The sequence below is a fragment of the Culex quinquefasciatus genome, chromosome 3, assembly GCF_015732765.1.
Source record: "Culex quinquefasciatus strain JHB chromosome 3, VPISU_Cqui_1.0_pri_paternal, whole genome shotgun sequence".
In the NCBI taxonomy this organism is placed as follows: Eukaryota; Metazoa; Arthropoda; class Insecta; order Diptera; family Culicidae; genus Culex; species Culex quinquefasciatus.
In genome coordinates, this window is record NC_051863.1 from 50,983,250 (window position 1) to 51,000,034 (window position 16,785).

The 16,785-nt window shown below is 36.2% G+C and overlaps 2 protein-coding genes across 2 annotated transcripts; one reads left to right on the plus strand and one right to left on the minus strand.

Annotated features, from left to right (window-relative positions):
• Window positions 1-27: 27 nt before the first annotated feature.
• LOC6039808 (insulin-like growth factor-binding protein complex acid labile subunit) lies at window positions 28-1,377 on the plus strand. Its single transcript, XM_001849271.2, has 2 exons — window positions 28-132; window positions 186-1,377. The coding sequence occupies exons 1-2, from the start codon at window positions 128-130 to the stop codon at window positions 1,336-1,338; spliced, it is 1,158 nt and encodes a 385-aa protein (XP_001849323.2). The 5' UTR covers window positions 28-127; the 3' UTR covers window positions 1,339-1,377.
• Window positions 1,378-6,934: 5,557 nt separating this feature from the next.
• On the minus strand, window positions 6,935-8,865 carry LOC119770297 (chromatin assembly factor 1 p55 subunit). The gene is made up of 3 exons (XM_038264907.1): window positions 8,738-8,865; window positions 8,433-8,609; window positions 6,935-8,366 (listed from the first exon to the last, which is right to left on the minus strand). The coding sequence occupies exons 2-3, from the start codon at window positions 8,452-8,454 to the stop codon at window positions 7,099-7,101; spliced, it is 1,290 nt and encodes a 429-aa protein (XP_038120835.1). The 5' UTR covers window positions 8,455-8,609; window positions 8,738-8,865; the 3' UTR covers window positions 6,935-7,098.
• Between the last annotated feature and the right edge of the window lie 7,920 nt (window positions 8,866-16,785).

Sequence of the window (16,785 nt, forward strand, 5' to 3'; positions counted from 1 at the left end):
ACTGTACGCCATTTTCATAACATAGTCGTGGAATTTATCCAATCAGTTGGATGAGTCACACAACAAAAAGATCCGGTGATTTCGCGCGATATTTCTAAATGCATTAAGTTTAGTAACGCCCTTGAAAATGAGGTAAGAACAGAAAATATATTTTTAAATAAATTCTAAAAATAAAATGCTGACAGGCTACCAATCATCATGACATCGCTGCTAGCGCTCCACCTAGTCGCGGGTCAAGAGTTCGAGTGCTCGTTGGAAAAGATCGATTCTAGCGAGGATGAGCACTGCGTGTTCCGGGATGTAAATCTCAAGGCAGCGACTGCCGGTGTAAAGTTTAGCTATCCGGCCGGCGCGCCAAAGCCATCTCACGTGGCCTTTCTCAGTAGCAGCATGAAACAGGTGCCTTCAAACTTTTTGAACCTAGCCGGTCCGGAGCTCAAAGTGCTCCGGGTTGAAAGCTGTGGCCTGCAGTCGGTGGCCATCAGCAGTGGGCTGGAAGCTCTGTACGCCAAGGACAATACAATTGTAACGGTCATCGTTCACCAGAGTGGACCGGACGGGCCACTCCGGACGTTAGATTTAAGCGGAAACAGTCTCAAAGATATCAGCAACGTGACCAAATGCCAAGCTCTGGAAACTCTTAATTTAAGTGGAAATGATCTTGGAGACACTTTGGAGCTGAACAAATTTAAGGGGATGAACAACCTGCGCAAGCTTGACCTAGCCCGCAACGAGATAAACTACATCGATAACACGGGCAACACAAATCTAGAATCACTGGAAGATCTGGATTTATCCCACAACAACATCCTTCCATCGGATTTAAACATCCAAATATTCTACCCGCTCACCAAGCTACAAACCCTCCGGCTCAACGACAATCTCATGGCCCAACTCGACTACAATCTGCTGCTCAGCATCAAATCGCTCAAAACGGTCTACCTCAACGGGAACAACTTTGATTGCACCTACCTCGAACGAATGCTGCAACATCTTCAAGCCAACAACGTCCAAACCCCACCCGGTGGACCGTACCCGTGCAAGACCAAAATCATGGACGGCTTCTGCTGCACCGGACCTGTGCCAACGAAGCCAACAACACCCGGACCAATCGACCCGAAAACGACCACCGAAAGGGCCAACGTCCCACCGACACCCGTGCCGGATAGCGCAAATGACGGCGCCGGTTCTTCGCCCAGCTGGCTGTGGTTCGGCGTCGGAGCCGGCGTTGCCGCGCTCGTTATTGCGGCCATCGTAGGGTTTGTAGTGTGGAAAAATCAGCAGAAAAAGGCTGCGAGCAACTATCGGGTGCCGCCGGGAAATCTGGAACTATCATAAGTTTGTAAAGAACTAAGGTTAACACGTAACTCAGGACAAGTATTCAACTCAATTTTTTTCAAGACCAAATTGAAAAAACGTGATTTGAAGTTAACTAAAACTAAATCTACTTTAACTGCCTTACTGAATGCTAATTGCTATCATTCCGTCTGTGACAGCAATGCACATATTGATTTTGTTCTGAAATTTAATAAAACTTATATAAATGTTGATACATTTACGCCAAAATGTGATAAATGTTTGAGTGAACGGAATCGACGTAACACCTTATATAATGTGGCCCTCTTAAACCTTGAGGTTTCGTCAACGGATCCACAGGCGTGTATCGTTCTTTTTGCGACAAGACTCCGCCTCCCGGGTCTCCTAAGTGTGAAGGTATGGCACGGGGAGAGGGCACCGAATACCTATATTAACACTTAGAATTGATAAATGTTTGAGTAGTAGTTTAGTTTCGTTTGACTGTAAGTTGTTATTGAAATCAGGTATTTTTGAAAATCGCTAAATTTTTAGAAACCGGAGTCGGAGTCGCTTCAGGTACAATCGAGTGTTGTTTTTTTCTTCGAATAATCTGAGTCATAAACCTAAAAGACGACTGTTGCCGTCAAACCCCAATTTTTGCGTTACGTAATAAAAGAACGCTCCCTAAATTATGACTTGTTAACCTTCTCTTACCCATAAATAAAAACCATACACCGGTTCACAATCTAGAGGTCCTCGGTTTGAATTTCGCAGCCGGCGCTCACAAATTTTTGGTGTAAACGGGTGTAAAAATGGTTAGCGGTGCCGCCCAATTTCAAAAAGACAAACACACAAAGCTGTTGATTAAAGGTTCAAGTGATGATATGCCGATAATACAAATACAAAGGGGTAGTTATGTTCCCTGGCCTAAGAACGGATGTCTTCTTTATCTTTTTTTGTAAGATATCTTTTGTGAAAAAAATCTCTGCTTTTAACAAGAAATGTTCACTCTCAGTACTTGTCTAAAATAATAACGTTTTCAAACATTTTAAAGTTTGACAATATACACTCAACCCCCGGTGGTTGGTCACTTTTTCGTTTGACACTTTTTTAGTTTGTACCCCGTAAGTTGGTCAAAGTCAAACTAAAAAGTGACGAACTGTCACTTTTTACAAGGCGGTCACGCATACTATCAAAACAAACGTTTGGTAGTGTGTGTGAACTCCGTGTAAAAGGGGTGTCAAACTAAAAAGTGACCCCGTTCGTTTGACAACAGTTGGTGTCTGTTCAGATTTTTTTCTACGGTATGGCCCATAAAAAAATGCGACATGTGCATTTTTTCACAGAAAAATTGTTCTATTCTAAAATGTATTTAACAAACTTATATGTAATGTATCATGGTGTTAGTTTAGTATGTTTTGAAGATATTTTCATGACAGTTTTTTACAGTTCGCAAAAATTGGGTATTGGTTGGCTACAATAATGGATGTATTTTTGGTACAAAATTTACCTTAATTTCATACCTTATATCTTAAAAAACGGCACAGTTTAAAATATCCAACCCTGTGCCAAAAGCATCGTCAGAAGTCCCTCTTAACCCTTTCAAGCCTGATGGGTCATATATGACCCAAAAATGAAAATTTTCAAAACTAGCCTATAATTTTCGTATGGTCTTAAGAATCATTTTCCCATCATTAGACTAAAAAATATTTTTTTGAAAATTCAGGCTCGAAAGGGTTAAATACGCCCAATCGGAATAGTCCATAAATTTTGATAAAATTAGTCATTTTAGAGAAAAATGCAATTTGGGTTATCATCTTGAGTGATTCGGTCTAAATAAATTAATAGGTTTTAATGTCGATGGCTCTAAAGAGTGCCCAACGGCTCTATACTGTTAAAAGTCATATCAGGGCATCTGTTAAAGTCAATTGCCATCATTTATTGCATTATTTTTTTCCTTGAATCATTGTAGGCTCCAAAAACTCCTAAAATTGAAGCATTTTCAGAATCGAGATATTTATTAAAACTTCACTGTTTTAGTAGAAGTAGTTAAAAACGAAACTATTGGCACTACGCCCCCCGGGGCATGGCCTTCCTCTAACGTGGGATTTCTGCTCCAGCGCCTCTGACGAGACAGGAGAAACCGGGACCGACGTTTTACTTCACCATCCGATAGAAGCTCAGTGGATAAGGCGGGAATCGAACCCGCGTCTCATAGCATCATCGGGATCGGCAGCCGAAGCCGCTACCCCTGCGCCACGAGACCCACAGAAGTAGTTAATAAAATGCGAAAAATTCGATGAAATTAATTGTTACACGTCTCAAAAACAGTAACCTTGGAGGCTGTTTACTTTTTAATCCATACAAAAAATCACAAGTGGTTCTTCAGATCGACCAACAAAGAAAAGTCATTTTTCCTTTATATGGCCTGGGCTGGGAGCAAATTTGAGAATTTTAAGTTTAAATGTGCTGTGACATTTTTTAAAGTTAAGGAAAAGGTTTTCACTGCATTATTTGTTTGTTTGGATCCTATTTAACATATACACATGCTACATACATCGTAAATAGTCAAAATAGGCCCGATTACCACCTAATAACAATGTCGCATTTTTTATAGGCCATACTGTATGTCAGGGATGCTAAGTAGAAAAAAAAAACGAAAATTGTATGGACAAATTTCTTTTTGTTAGGATGCAGTAAACCAGAAGAAAAATAACATAACAATAATTTTGGTAACAACAAAAATCCAAAATATAAATTAAAAAATTTAAAATTTTGGATATAAAAAAATCAATGAAATTTAAATCTAAAAATTTAAACAAATAAAAAAGATAATAAAATTTATAAATTTGAAAATTTTAAAAAATCATAAATATTGGGATTTGAAAATTTAAATACTCGCCAAACAGTCACTCAGAAAAATTGAAACATGATTTTTTTTAATTATTTTCTTCTCAAAATTTCTCTAACGTAAAATATGACTCCAAAGTTTAGAAGTTTAGAAATTTAGGAATTTACTAAAATAGATAATTAGGAATTTAAGAACTGATATGATTTGAGAATTTATAGTTTTTTGTTCTCTTTTTGTTAATTTAAAATTTTTAAATTCTTGACTGCATTATATTTTTTAGTTTGTAAATTCCATTTTTTTTGGAGTTTGAATTTTAATTTTATTTTAAATTATGAATAAGAAGAAATGAGTTTTTTTTTTAATATTTAAATATCTGAATTTTAATTTTTTTGGATAACTACGATACAGCAATTCCCCACGAAAACAGCATGGGAAAAACGGAAAAAACAAAAGTGCTCGGATCGGGCTCAAAATTTGTCTGAGGGTTCCCTGGCCGAAATAATTAGACCCGTATTTTTTTTTCCATTAGGGTGACCTACGCCGTGTTAGGGTGGTATGTATGTATGTATGATCCCCATACCCGCAGGCAACTTGGTCCCGAAACACATGTGAGCGCTAGGTGAACAATTCGATCATCTTTTACTCCGTAATCTGTACACCCACGTGCATAAGTTTTTTTGCACGAATTTTAATGCTACAAATACCGGCACATAGATCAAAATGGTACCCTCTTCCCTCCCCAAGCGCCGGAAATTTGTAGCGGGTGTAGGGACACTTCGCATAGACGCCCTTGCTCCCATCACGTCACTGAGGGTATGGAGCGACGAGAAATTAATAAGCATGCCCCCTCAGTCGAACCTTCATTAGAGAAGCAGGCAATCCACAACTCACAGCGAACGACCGAGGAAACACCCTACCGCGTATATAATAAGATTGGCGTGGTATGTCTTCAATGATTTGTAAATATGTCAGAATGAGTGAAAGAGTTGCCTGTATTAAAAAGGAAAGGTCTCACCAAACAAGTCTTCAGCAAATTTTAATGTCTTCAATTTTGATGTTCGTGGAAAAACATTGAAAAGCTTCATTCTTGAGTTGTTCCGATTTGTCCGTAGTATTTTCCCGCAGTCCTTCCGAGATGTTCCTGTCAGACAGCTCCATGCACTTGTACACGTTGGCCAGCTTCTGCTGGGCCTCCTCAAGGGTCGAGAAGATCTTGGACCAGAACTTGATGGCTATTGGCATCCGGCAGTAAGATGTTCCAAACGCGCTCCTAAAGTTTAATTCAGATCCACATTACCTCCTTGCCCTGATATACAGTGTAAACTAACAGGATATCGTTTCAATAAAATTACAATTACAATCCCCTTCCGGCGTAGACGAAGTACTTTTCTTCTCTTCCAACATTCACAAACCGTTCGAATTACTATGTTTTACTTGAACAGATAGAAAAAAAAAACCGAAAAACTACATAAAAATGACACGAGCAGAAAAATTTGCGTCCGACCTGCCGCGCAACCTACTTCGATCCATCTCACCTACGCCGTGTTAGGGTGGTCTGCAAAAATTGCCATTTTCGTCGATTTTCGCAAAAATCACTTTTTTTTTCAAAAAATCATAACTCCTCGCCATTTTAACCGATAAGTTGGCCTTTCAATGAAAAATAGTAAGAAGTTTCAAAAATCTAGCCTAACATATGAAAAGGTTGAATGAAACTTAAAAATGCCGTTTTGACAGTGTCTGGACCAAAGAGCCTATATCTGGAAATATTTTTATCGGATTCCCCAAACATTTCATCGTATCATACTAAAAAATGGGAGGAGTTCTTTAACAGGATTCCGATATATGATTTTTTGAAAATAAAATCCGTGTTTTTCGACGCGCTGCGCGCGAAAACGGGAAAATAACGATATTGGCAAAAAACAACTTTTTTCACTAAAACTGCGATAACTTAAAAATTTCAGCGATGACCTATACTTGTTTGAGTATCAAAATGTTTGTAATTGAAAGACGCAACTCATACCATATAAGGCTGTGATAGTAGTTTCAGCAAGTTGCAAAAATAAGATTTTTTCAGCACGAGTCGTACATTTATCCAACGAGGTTTACCGCTTTTTGAATAAAATTTTATGTTAAGTAAATTCACCGTTCATAACAAAAAAATACTGAAAAATGTTACTTTTCGAAACTAGTGCTAAAAAGCGGTCGCTCGAGAATGATAACAAAAGTTAGTACATAGTTCCACGATGGAATTGCAAAAAACTTTTTTGCCTTCCTCACCTCACTGAGGCAAGGCTATAAAATCACTCGGAAAATGAACTTCTTAAATACACCTCCTAGATATACCTTCACGTATACCTATCGACTCAGAATCAAATTCTGAACAAATGTCTGCCACATTGCTTAAGCAGTGTCTGCGTCTCTTCTGGAGAAAATCTGTATTAATTATGTTGCTGCATCATTTTGTCTCGACAAAGATTTACACGAACTTTTTACTGAAATATATAACTCATTGGACTTTTCTCCATTATTTTGGAGAGTTGGTCAAAAAAAGAATTGAAAATTGCTGTTCAAATAAAATCAATGATTATAAAAAATAAATGAAAAACACAACAGTTTTACTATTTTTTATGAAAAATTATGAAATATTTGCTAGAAAATATAAAATTTTTATGGTTTTCTATAACATTTTACATTATTTTTAACATTCTCAGAATCCGATTTTCCAATTCAAACCATCAAAACAAGGAAATTTCTCAACATAACTTGTACCCGTATAAAATAATCCATAACTGCTTCTCATAGAACATTAAGACGTTTATTAGAATTATGTTGCTTACTCGCTACGCTACAGTTTTGGAATTACAATGTGTGTTTGTGTGTATGAATTGTTGTTTGGACAATTATTGTTTGTAAAAAGAAGTTAAAACAAGGTTTATTAAAAAATACACAACTTACGGAGCACCCGCCTCGATTTCGCTGGCCGGGACGTCGGGTTCCTCGTCGTTGTAGATGTTCTCGGCCATCTGCCAGACCTGCATGATGTTGTCCTCGGACACGGAACAGATGACCCACGGTTCGTTGGGGTTCCACGAAAAGTCGGAAATCTTGGCGGTGTGGCCGCCGTGGATGAACAGCAGCTCGGGCGGTCCGTCCTCGGTGTCTTCGGCGCTCTGCTCTTCGCCGATCTTGGACAGATCCCACACGTGCAACCGCCGGTCGGTGCCGGACGAGGCCAGAATGGTTTCGTTATGGGGCGACCACTGGACCTGGAAGATTTCGTCCTTGTGCGACTCGAACGAGTGCAGTTTGAGCTTGAGGTTGCGCAGATCCCACAGGGCAACGGTTTTGTCGGCAGAACCCGTCGCCAGGATGAACTCCGAGTACGGGTTGAAGCTGAGACAGTTGACTTCGGCCGTGTGCGCATCGACAGTGTGGGACGGTTTGGAGGTGTTGTTACAGCGCGTGTCCCAGATCATGAGCTTCTGGTCGTCGGCCACGGAACCGAACAGCGACTCGTGCAGCAAGTGCCAAGCGACGTCCTCGACGACCGCCGTGTGACCGGTGAAGATGTTCTTGGCGTCGATAATCCGGTGCTCCTTCGGAGTGGCGTTGATGTCCCACAGACAGATCGTATGGTCATCACTGGCGGACAGCAGATAGCCGTTGAGGTTCGGGTTCCACGACAGGCCGTAACCCTCCTTTTGGTGTCCTCGCAGGCGCAAATCCGGATGGCATTCGCCACTTGGTTCCGGTTTGCTCGGATGTTTGGTATAGTCAAACACCAGCACGTCGCTCGACGGCGTCTTGGTGGCAATGACGCACGGATTCTGGGGCATGTACCGAGCTCGGTTCACTTCGCCCTCGTGATTAATCTTAATTTCGATTTCAATCTTGCCCGAAACCGATCCAAACCCGCCAAACTCGCCTTTCTCATTATCGTAATGGCTCGCATCAAACTGAGCGTCCTCGTTCGGCAGCTGGACACTCGCAATCAGCAGATGGTTCTGCTCATCCGACGTGTGCGTTCCAAGGATTAACCGGTGCACCGAGTAGTCCTTGCCCTCCGGCTTTGTCACATCCGGCAGCCACTGCGCCGTCAGCGAAGGCCACTCGAGCGCATGGGTCATTACCAGATCATAAAGGAACGGAGTGTTCTTCTTCCAAATCTTGTACTCCTCGTTGATGACCCGCTCCTCAACGGCATCATCGAAGGCTTCAGCTGTTCCGACAAAAAAAAACATCAATAAATCATCAAAAATAAAACGCAGAAATCCAAACAACCAACCTCCATCTCCACGATCACCCATTTTGACTGCGACTTGTTCGGCTTGCTTTCCTCCTTCCTCTACTTCGCGCAAAGAGCAAAACCCGCCAAATTGAAGAGCTTGTCACTTCCTTTCTCCTCCACCCTCCGTTGCACTCGGTTTTGCCAGACACGCTCGTTGATTGACCGGAGATTTACCTGGGAAAAGGTGTTAATAAACGGTAAATTTCAACTTCTTCCGCTGAATCCACTACTAAACCATCGATATCAAATTAATTTAACGCAAAAGCAACTATTGAAACAAGCAAAATTTGCAAATAACTTACTTGCGACACCAGGCACTGGACGACTTTTCTGACGGCAGCTTGTTGAAGTGAGGATTCGGCGCTTCTTTTGTGCAAAAATGCCGCACGCTTGGGCTGCGTACTTTGACAGCAAGGCGAACCGGGGGGCATCGGACTTTTAACTGGTCGTTTCAAATGTCAAACTGACTCGTACGACGAAGGGCCAGCTGGAAATGATGTAGCTCTTCAATGAGAATTCGGGTCGATTTGGCTCGAGTTCGACGGAGTCAAAGAAATTCACGAAAAGTTTGTGCTACTGATGTGTGAAGATTGGATCGGTGATGAGTGAGTAATTTATGATCTCTGAACCGAAAATCAGGACCCTTGTTCAAGATTTTTTTAAATACATAATTTAATATGTAAACGTTTTAAAATTTCAATGATTACATTTAAAAATGCAGATAGATTTATTTGAAAATTTACGACACATTAATTTTTCTCTAGATTTTTCTCAAGTTTGGATCTCCAAACTGCTCCAAAGTAATGTTATCTCGACGGCAACATTTCAAAAGGCATCATGTCATCACGTACATTTTGACACTTTCTGGATTATTGCATATTCTGAAAGTATTCTTAATAAGCTCTCTTGTCGTCATTGTTGTGATCGGGGACTTTCTTTTATAAGGATCGGAAGGAAAGGGGTCAAGAAATAGTCGAGAACAGAACACTGATGAAGTCTGCAAGTAGTAGACGAAATACGTATCTGTCAAGATATTAAAAATATATAGCGGAATTAAAAGGAACAACTCGTCTCTTTGTATTCACAGTAATGCATTCTGCTAAAACGCTCAACCAAACCACAAGGTCAAGAAATAGCTTTACGAACAGCAGAGCAAAGGAGAGGGAGCGCGTGGGGAGCGTTTTCTTGGGACTTTTCTTCACCCTCTCTGGCTTGCTTTCGCTGCCGCTGCTGCCCATTTGAAATTTTCTTGACCGGTTTCTTCCGAAGTGCGTATACCGCTATAAGGCTGATACGCAGATGGGAAGGAACGCAAAACTCCATACAAAAAAACGCCCAAGAAACGGTCAAGGAAAGGGTCACGAAAAGATTTTTCTTAAGCGGTACGCAGCTGAAAAGTAACAGAAACGGAAAGATTGCGTTTGACGTTTCTTCGCGCGGTGCTTGTTTATAATATGTTTTGATGAAAAAATCAAAGAATTGTAATTTTTTCTTTTTGAATGCGACTGATAATTACAAACGTTTTAATAATTTTGTATTGGAGATAATAATATTTAAAATTCCCGCCGAATCTCAAAAAGCAGAATATTGAAACTAAAAGGACAGATTTAGTTTTTCGGTCGAAATGGAGTAAAAAAAGAAGTTGTCTTTATAGATGTCGGCCATCGTATCACCAACAATTTATTGCTAGTACCAACCAGCTACCTCTGGATTATGAGTCCCCTGCACTGTCCGATTTATCCACACTCGCGGGTCCAAAATGAAGTAAATCAGAGTGAAATTAAACTTGACAATAATCATACAAATATCTATGTTCTTACTGAAAATACAATAATAATCTGAAATTTTGAAATCCAACCAAACAACATATTCAAAAATGTGAAAAAAACAAACATTTCAGAAATTTCAAATAACATTTTAAATATATAATAATAATAAAGAAAATTTCAACAAAAATCTGAAATTTGGAAAATCAAAATTAAAAATATGCAGAATTGAATAATAATTTTAATTTTTAACGTTTTTATAAATTTCATAGATCAAAAATGTTAAAATTCGAAACGTATGTACAAGTCGAAATTCCAAAAGTTTTAAAAATCGGAAATATAGAAATTAGTAAATACAAATTTACGAAAACCTCGAAATTATAACAATCAATAACTCTATTTCCTCCAAAATTAAAAAATCTAGAATAAAAATTTAAGAATAACGAAATTTTAAAAAATTAAGAAATTCAAAAAATTTAAGAGTTTAAGAATAAAAAAATTAAAATTAAAGAATTAAAAAAATTAAAAATTTAAGAATAAAAGAATTTAAGAATTTAGGAATTTAGGAATTTAGGAATTTAGGAATTTAGGAATTTAGGAATTTAGGAATTTAGGAATTTAGGAATTTAGGAATTTAGGAATTCAGGAATTTAGGAATTTAGGAATTTAGGAATTAAAGAATTTAAGAATTTAAGAATTTAAGAATTTAAGAATTTAAGAATTTAAGAATTTAAGAATTTAAGAATTTAATAATTTAAGAATTTAAGAATTTAAGAATTTAAGAATTTAAGAATTTAAGAATTTAGAATTTAAGAATTTAAGAATTTAAGAATTTAAGAATTTAAGAATTTAAGAATTTAAGAATTTAAGAATTTAAAATTTAAGAATTTAAGAATTTAAAATTTAAGATTTTAAATTTAAGAATTTAGAATTTAAGAATTTAAGAATTTAAATTTAAGAATTTAAATTTAAAATTTAAGAATTTAAATTTAAGAATTTAAATTTAAGAATTTAAGAATTTAAAATTTAAGAATTTAAGAATTTAAAATTTAAATTTAAGAATTTAAAATTTAAGAATTTAAGAATTTAAATTTAAGAATTTAAAATTTAAGAATTTAAAATTTAAGAATTTAAAATTTAAAATTTAAGAATTTAAAATTTAAGAATTTAAATTTAAAATTTAAGAATTTAAGAATTTAAATTTAAAATTTAAATTTAAATTTAAGAATTTAAGAATTTAAAATTTAAAATTTAAGAATTTAAATTTAAATTTAAATTTAAGAATTTAAGAATTTAGAATTTAAATTTAAGAATTTAAGAATTTAAATTTAAGAATTTAAAATTTAAAATTTAAGAATTTAAATTTAAATTTAAAATTTAAGAATTTAAATTTAAATTTAAGAATTTAAGAATTTAAGAATTTAAATTTAAGAATTTAAATTTAAGAATTTAAAATTTAAGAATTTAAGAATTTAAGAATTTAAGAATTTAAGAATTTAAATTTAAGAATTTAAAATTTAAGAATTTAAAATTTAAATTTAAGAATTTAAAATTTAAGAATTTAAAATTTAGAATTTAAATTTAAATTTAAATTTAAGAATTTAAGAATTTAAGAATTTAAATTTAAATTTAAGAATTTAAATTTAAGAATTTAAATTTAAGAATTTAAAATTTAAAATTTAAGAATTTAAAATTTAAATTTAAATTTAAGAATTTAAGAATTTAAAATTTAAATTTAAGAATTTAAGAATTTAAAATTTAAGAATTTAAAATTTAAGAATTTAGAATTTAAGAATTTAAAATTTAAGAATTTAAATTTAAATTTAAAATTTAAATTTAAGAATTTAAGAATTTAGAATTTAAGAATTTAAGAATTTAAGAATTTAAGAATTTAAATTTAAATTTAAATTTAAGAATTTAAGAATTTAAAATTTAAGAATTTAAAATTTAAAATTTAAGAATTTAAGAATTTAAATTTAAGAATTTAAAATTTAAGAATTTAAGAATTTAAGAATTTAAAATTTAAAATTTAAGAATTTAAATTTAAAATTTAAATTTAAGAATTTAAGAATTTAAGAATTTAAAATTTAAGAATTTAAGAATTTAAATTTAAATTTAAATTTAAATTTAAGAATTTAAGAATTTAAGAATTTAAATTTAAGATTTTAAATTTAAAATTTAAGAATTTAAAATTTAAGAATTTAAAATTTAAAATTTAAGAATTTAAAATTTAAAATTTAAGAATTTAAAATTTAAATTTAAGAATTTAAAATTTAAAATTTAAGAATTTAAATTTAAGAATTTAAATTTAAGAATTTAAATTTAAATTTAAGAATTTAAATTTAGAATTTAAAATTTAAGAATTTAAATTTAAATTTAAAATTTAAGAATTTAAATTTAAGAATTTAAATTTAAGAATTTAAATTTAAGAATTTAAGAATTTAAGAATTTAAGAATTTAAGAATTTAAGAATTTAAGAATTTAAGAATTTAAGAATTTAAGAATTTAAGAATTTAAGAATTTAAGAATTTAAGAATTTAAGAATTTAAGAATTTTAGAATTTAAGAATTTAAGAATTTTAGAATTTAAGAATTTAAGAATTCCAGAAAAAAAATTAATCATTTGTGCCAGCCTTATTTTATAATTTCCAAATTTCCCAACTTCCTAATTTCCTAGTTTCCGAATTTCCTTATTTCCTAATTTCCATACTTCCAAATTTCCTGATTTCTTAACTTCTTAACTTCCTAAACTCCTAATTTCCTAGTTTCCTAATTTCCTAACTTCCTAATTTCCCACGGGGTTGGGCACATGGTTGATCCGTAGCGCATTGGATTTACTTCCGTAAATATGTCGTAAATATCGTAAATACAAGCGTAAATATTATTTATCTGCACGATATTCGGAATTGAATTTTGCTCAGTGTGGATAGTGACAGTTCAGAACTGTCACTTGTTTGTTTCCTTCATTTACAAACTGTCACCGCTCCAATCCAGCTTGAGGTATATTTTGTCACCTCCAGGATTTCCGGTGCCCTACGAAGATTGGGACAGCGGGACCAGAAACGTCAGCACTTCTACTAAAGAAGCAAATGCGGGTGATGACGGCAGGACCGTCGATGAAGCGGTCCCTGCCGACCGAACTTCCACCACCCTCACAATCCGACCGCAGCCGTAACCGCAAGCCTAACCGGACCCGGGCATGCTGGAGCTGCTCACCAGCTCGGAGAACCATGCCGCATGTTGGAAGCCCGAGCCGTCGTCGCAGTCAGAAAGCCGGCAGCGTTGCACACCCCCGCAGAACCAACGACGACGCAAGTGTGCTGGGGCAAAATAACGCAAAAAGCACAAAACGTGGGAGGGCGACGGAACGTTGACCATCGTGGGCGGGAAGAGCATCACGTTGGGCGATGAGGACGGCAAGGGGGCTCCGGGTTGGTGAAGGGGGAGGAGCTGGAGGAGGGTTCGCGGTTGAGCAAGGAGGTTGAACTGGTGGAGCGGATTGATGGGGAGGTGGCCAAGGGAAACGATGTGCCGGTGAAGAGGGTTCGATTCGAGGCGAGAGGAGGGTTTAGGCCGCCGGCGGAGTCGATGTGCGCCGGGAGTCCGATTGTGGTGTCGAGCTGGTTGGGACTGTGGGGAGGAAGCGATTGCGGAGGACTTTGTTCCGTTGATGATGCGGGAGCCTTCGCTCGATCAGTGGAAGTATAACAAAGGGTTGCGTTCCGTACTGCGTGGCTAAGCATTTGCGGCCGCACCAGCGGGAAGGGTTTTGGGAATGAAACGCGAAGACTCGGAACAGTTTGGAGCGATTTTGGCCGACGAGATGGGACTGGGGAAGACGTTGCAGACGTTGGCGTTTATCTACATCTTGAAGAATCAGAGACCTTACGGGCAGCCGGTTGTGAAACGGGTTCTGATCGTGACTCCGAGCAGTTTGGTGGACAACTGGGATCGAGAGATAACAAAGTGGTTGAAGCAGGAACGGATCTTTACGTTCATCGTGGGGCCGAATAGCAAGTTGAAAAAGTACGCGACCCTGTTCGCAACCCAACGAGTTGTCGCATGGGGGGAGAAGGGAGAGGAGGGGCGGTCAATATCGTTTTTTTTTTTCATCATATCTAACAATACAAAAAAACTGATTTCACAAATAAAAAGAAATTAAACAACCGGCGACTTTTCCTTGGTCAGTGCGGACGCGTCCCAGACGAGCTTGGCACCGTCTCCGATGAACATCTGCACCAGCTACTGGCCGGCCAGCTTCAGGTAGGTCGACTTCGGTGGATGAATTCTCAGGTTCTTGAACTTGTCCTTTTACGTCGTCGGCAGCACGACGGCCTCAATCAATTTCTGGATTTGCCTGTCCAACCCGCCAATGTCCGAATACTGCTCGGTCGGCCGGAAGTGTCTCCAGGATGAGGTACGAGTCCTTGTTTACGCCCACCAAATCGCCCGGCTTGAGTTTCTCTGGATCAACCAGGCCAAACACGGGCAAAAAGTACGTCTGCCGTGTCAAAGTCTTGATTACGATCATTACGATGCGCTTGCCCTTCCGCTTGGAGTCCAGCACCACCACCGCCCCGTCGTCCTCCGTCTCCTGAGGGTCCACGTCCAGCAGCTCGAACGACTTGTCCTCCTGGGTTACCACCATCTCGATTGCTGGTGCCTTACTGAGTCCAAACACGCACTAAATTCTACACAAAACAATTTAAAATCCGGATTTACTACGACGAAGCTGCTGGCCCATGAAATTGCCGGATGAGCGCCAGCGAATCGCTCGGCCGGAAAATGTAATAGAGACAGATTGATTTTTTTTTGTTGTTTGTAAACAGTGCGCGCGTTTGCGATGACAGCTGTGAACACTGAAATAAAATTCATAGAGGAATGGTGTATGCACGTAAATATGGATGCACATACGGATTAACTTATGCAATAAATGCAATATATTTGGAGTGACCACCTCGTGTAATTTCCTGATTTCTCAATTTCCTAACTTCTTAATTTACTAACTCCCTAACTTCTTAATTTCCTAATTTCATAGTTTCCTGATATCCTAATTTCCCAATTTCCTAACTTCCACACTTCCTTATATTCTTATTCCTAACTTCCTAATTTCCTAATTTCCAAATTTCCTAACTTCCTAACTTCCTAATTTCCTAATTTCCTAACTTCCTAATTTCCTAACATATTATTTTCCTAATTTCACGATTTTCTAATTTCTGAATTTCCTATTTCCCTTATTTCATAATTGCCCTAATTTCCTAGCTTCCTAATTTCTTAACATATTAATTTCATAATTTCTTAACTTTCTAACTTCCTAAACTCCTAATTTCCTAGTTTCCTTATTTCCTAATTTCCTAATTTCCTAACTTCCTAACTTCCTAATTTCCTAACTTCCTAATTTCCTAATTTCCGAACTTCCTAACATCCTAATTTCCTTACATATTAATTTTCTAATTTCTTAATTTCCTTGTTTCATAATTTCATAATTTTCTTTTTTTCTTTATTTTACTAATTTGCTAATATCATAATTTCCATATTTCCTAATTCCCTTGTTTCCTAATTTCCTAATTTTTTAATTTCCTTATTTCATAATTACATAGTTTTTTAATTTCCATATTTCATAATTACATTTTTTTTAATTTCAGTTTTTCTTGTTTAAGAATTTCTAAATTTGCTTTTATTTATTGATTTCTTCATTTTGTTTATAATTGTTGTTAAAAGTTTTTGAATAAACATTTTTAATCTATTTAATTTAAAGTTTTGAATATTTTTAATCTTTTTATTTTTTCCTCGAAAGAACCTCAAGCGCGCACACCGCCAATCGCGCTCATACCGAACTGTCAACTTTTCTTGGGGGGGTCACGAAAAGAACACGCAACATTTCTTGACCGCGTTCCTTCCGATCAGCATACCGTACTATAATAAAAACACGTCTTATTCCACACAAATTAATCACAAAACTGATTTGACAATCTTCATTCTCTCTTTCGCCCGCCGCACCAGCCATGCCAGATATACAGATAAATCTGTATTATACAGATTTTTTGATCATAAAAATCACAAAAATCTGTGTTTACAGATTTTTTTTAAAATGGTTTGATTTGAAAATTTCAATAATTTAGTAATTGAATTATGCTTTAATATGATTAAAAAGCTTAAATCTGTTGTGAAAAGTCTAAAAAAATCTTCTATGGCTTCGAATTTGACATGATACAGATAAAATACAGATTTATTTTTGAGAAAATACAGATTTCCCATAAAATAATCTGGCAACGTTGCGCCGCACGCATCTCGTTGTTTTCTCGCTCGTTGTTCTCTCTCGCAGCTCGCTAGCGCGCTCTCGCACTCAATCCGCAATCTGTCAGCTAACAAGGCAATATTCATGAAGGTGCGCACTTTTTGTTGCGGTTTAAGCTGTTATTTATTAATTATATCAATCTTATATTGAATACTTATTTAATTATTTATTACATATTCAATCCTGCATCCCATAATCCCTACATTTTTATCACCAAAAATGAGCAAAAATTACTTCTAAAATTGACCTAGGAAAATCTTGGGGGCAAACTTTATAACAAATAAAAA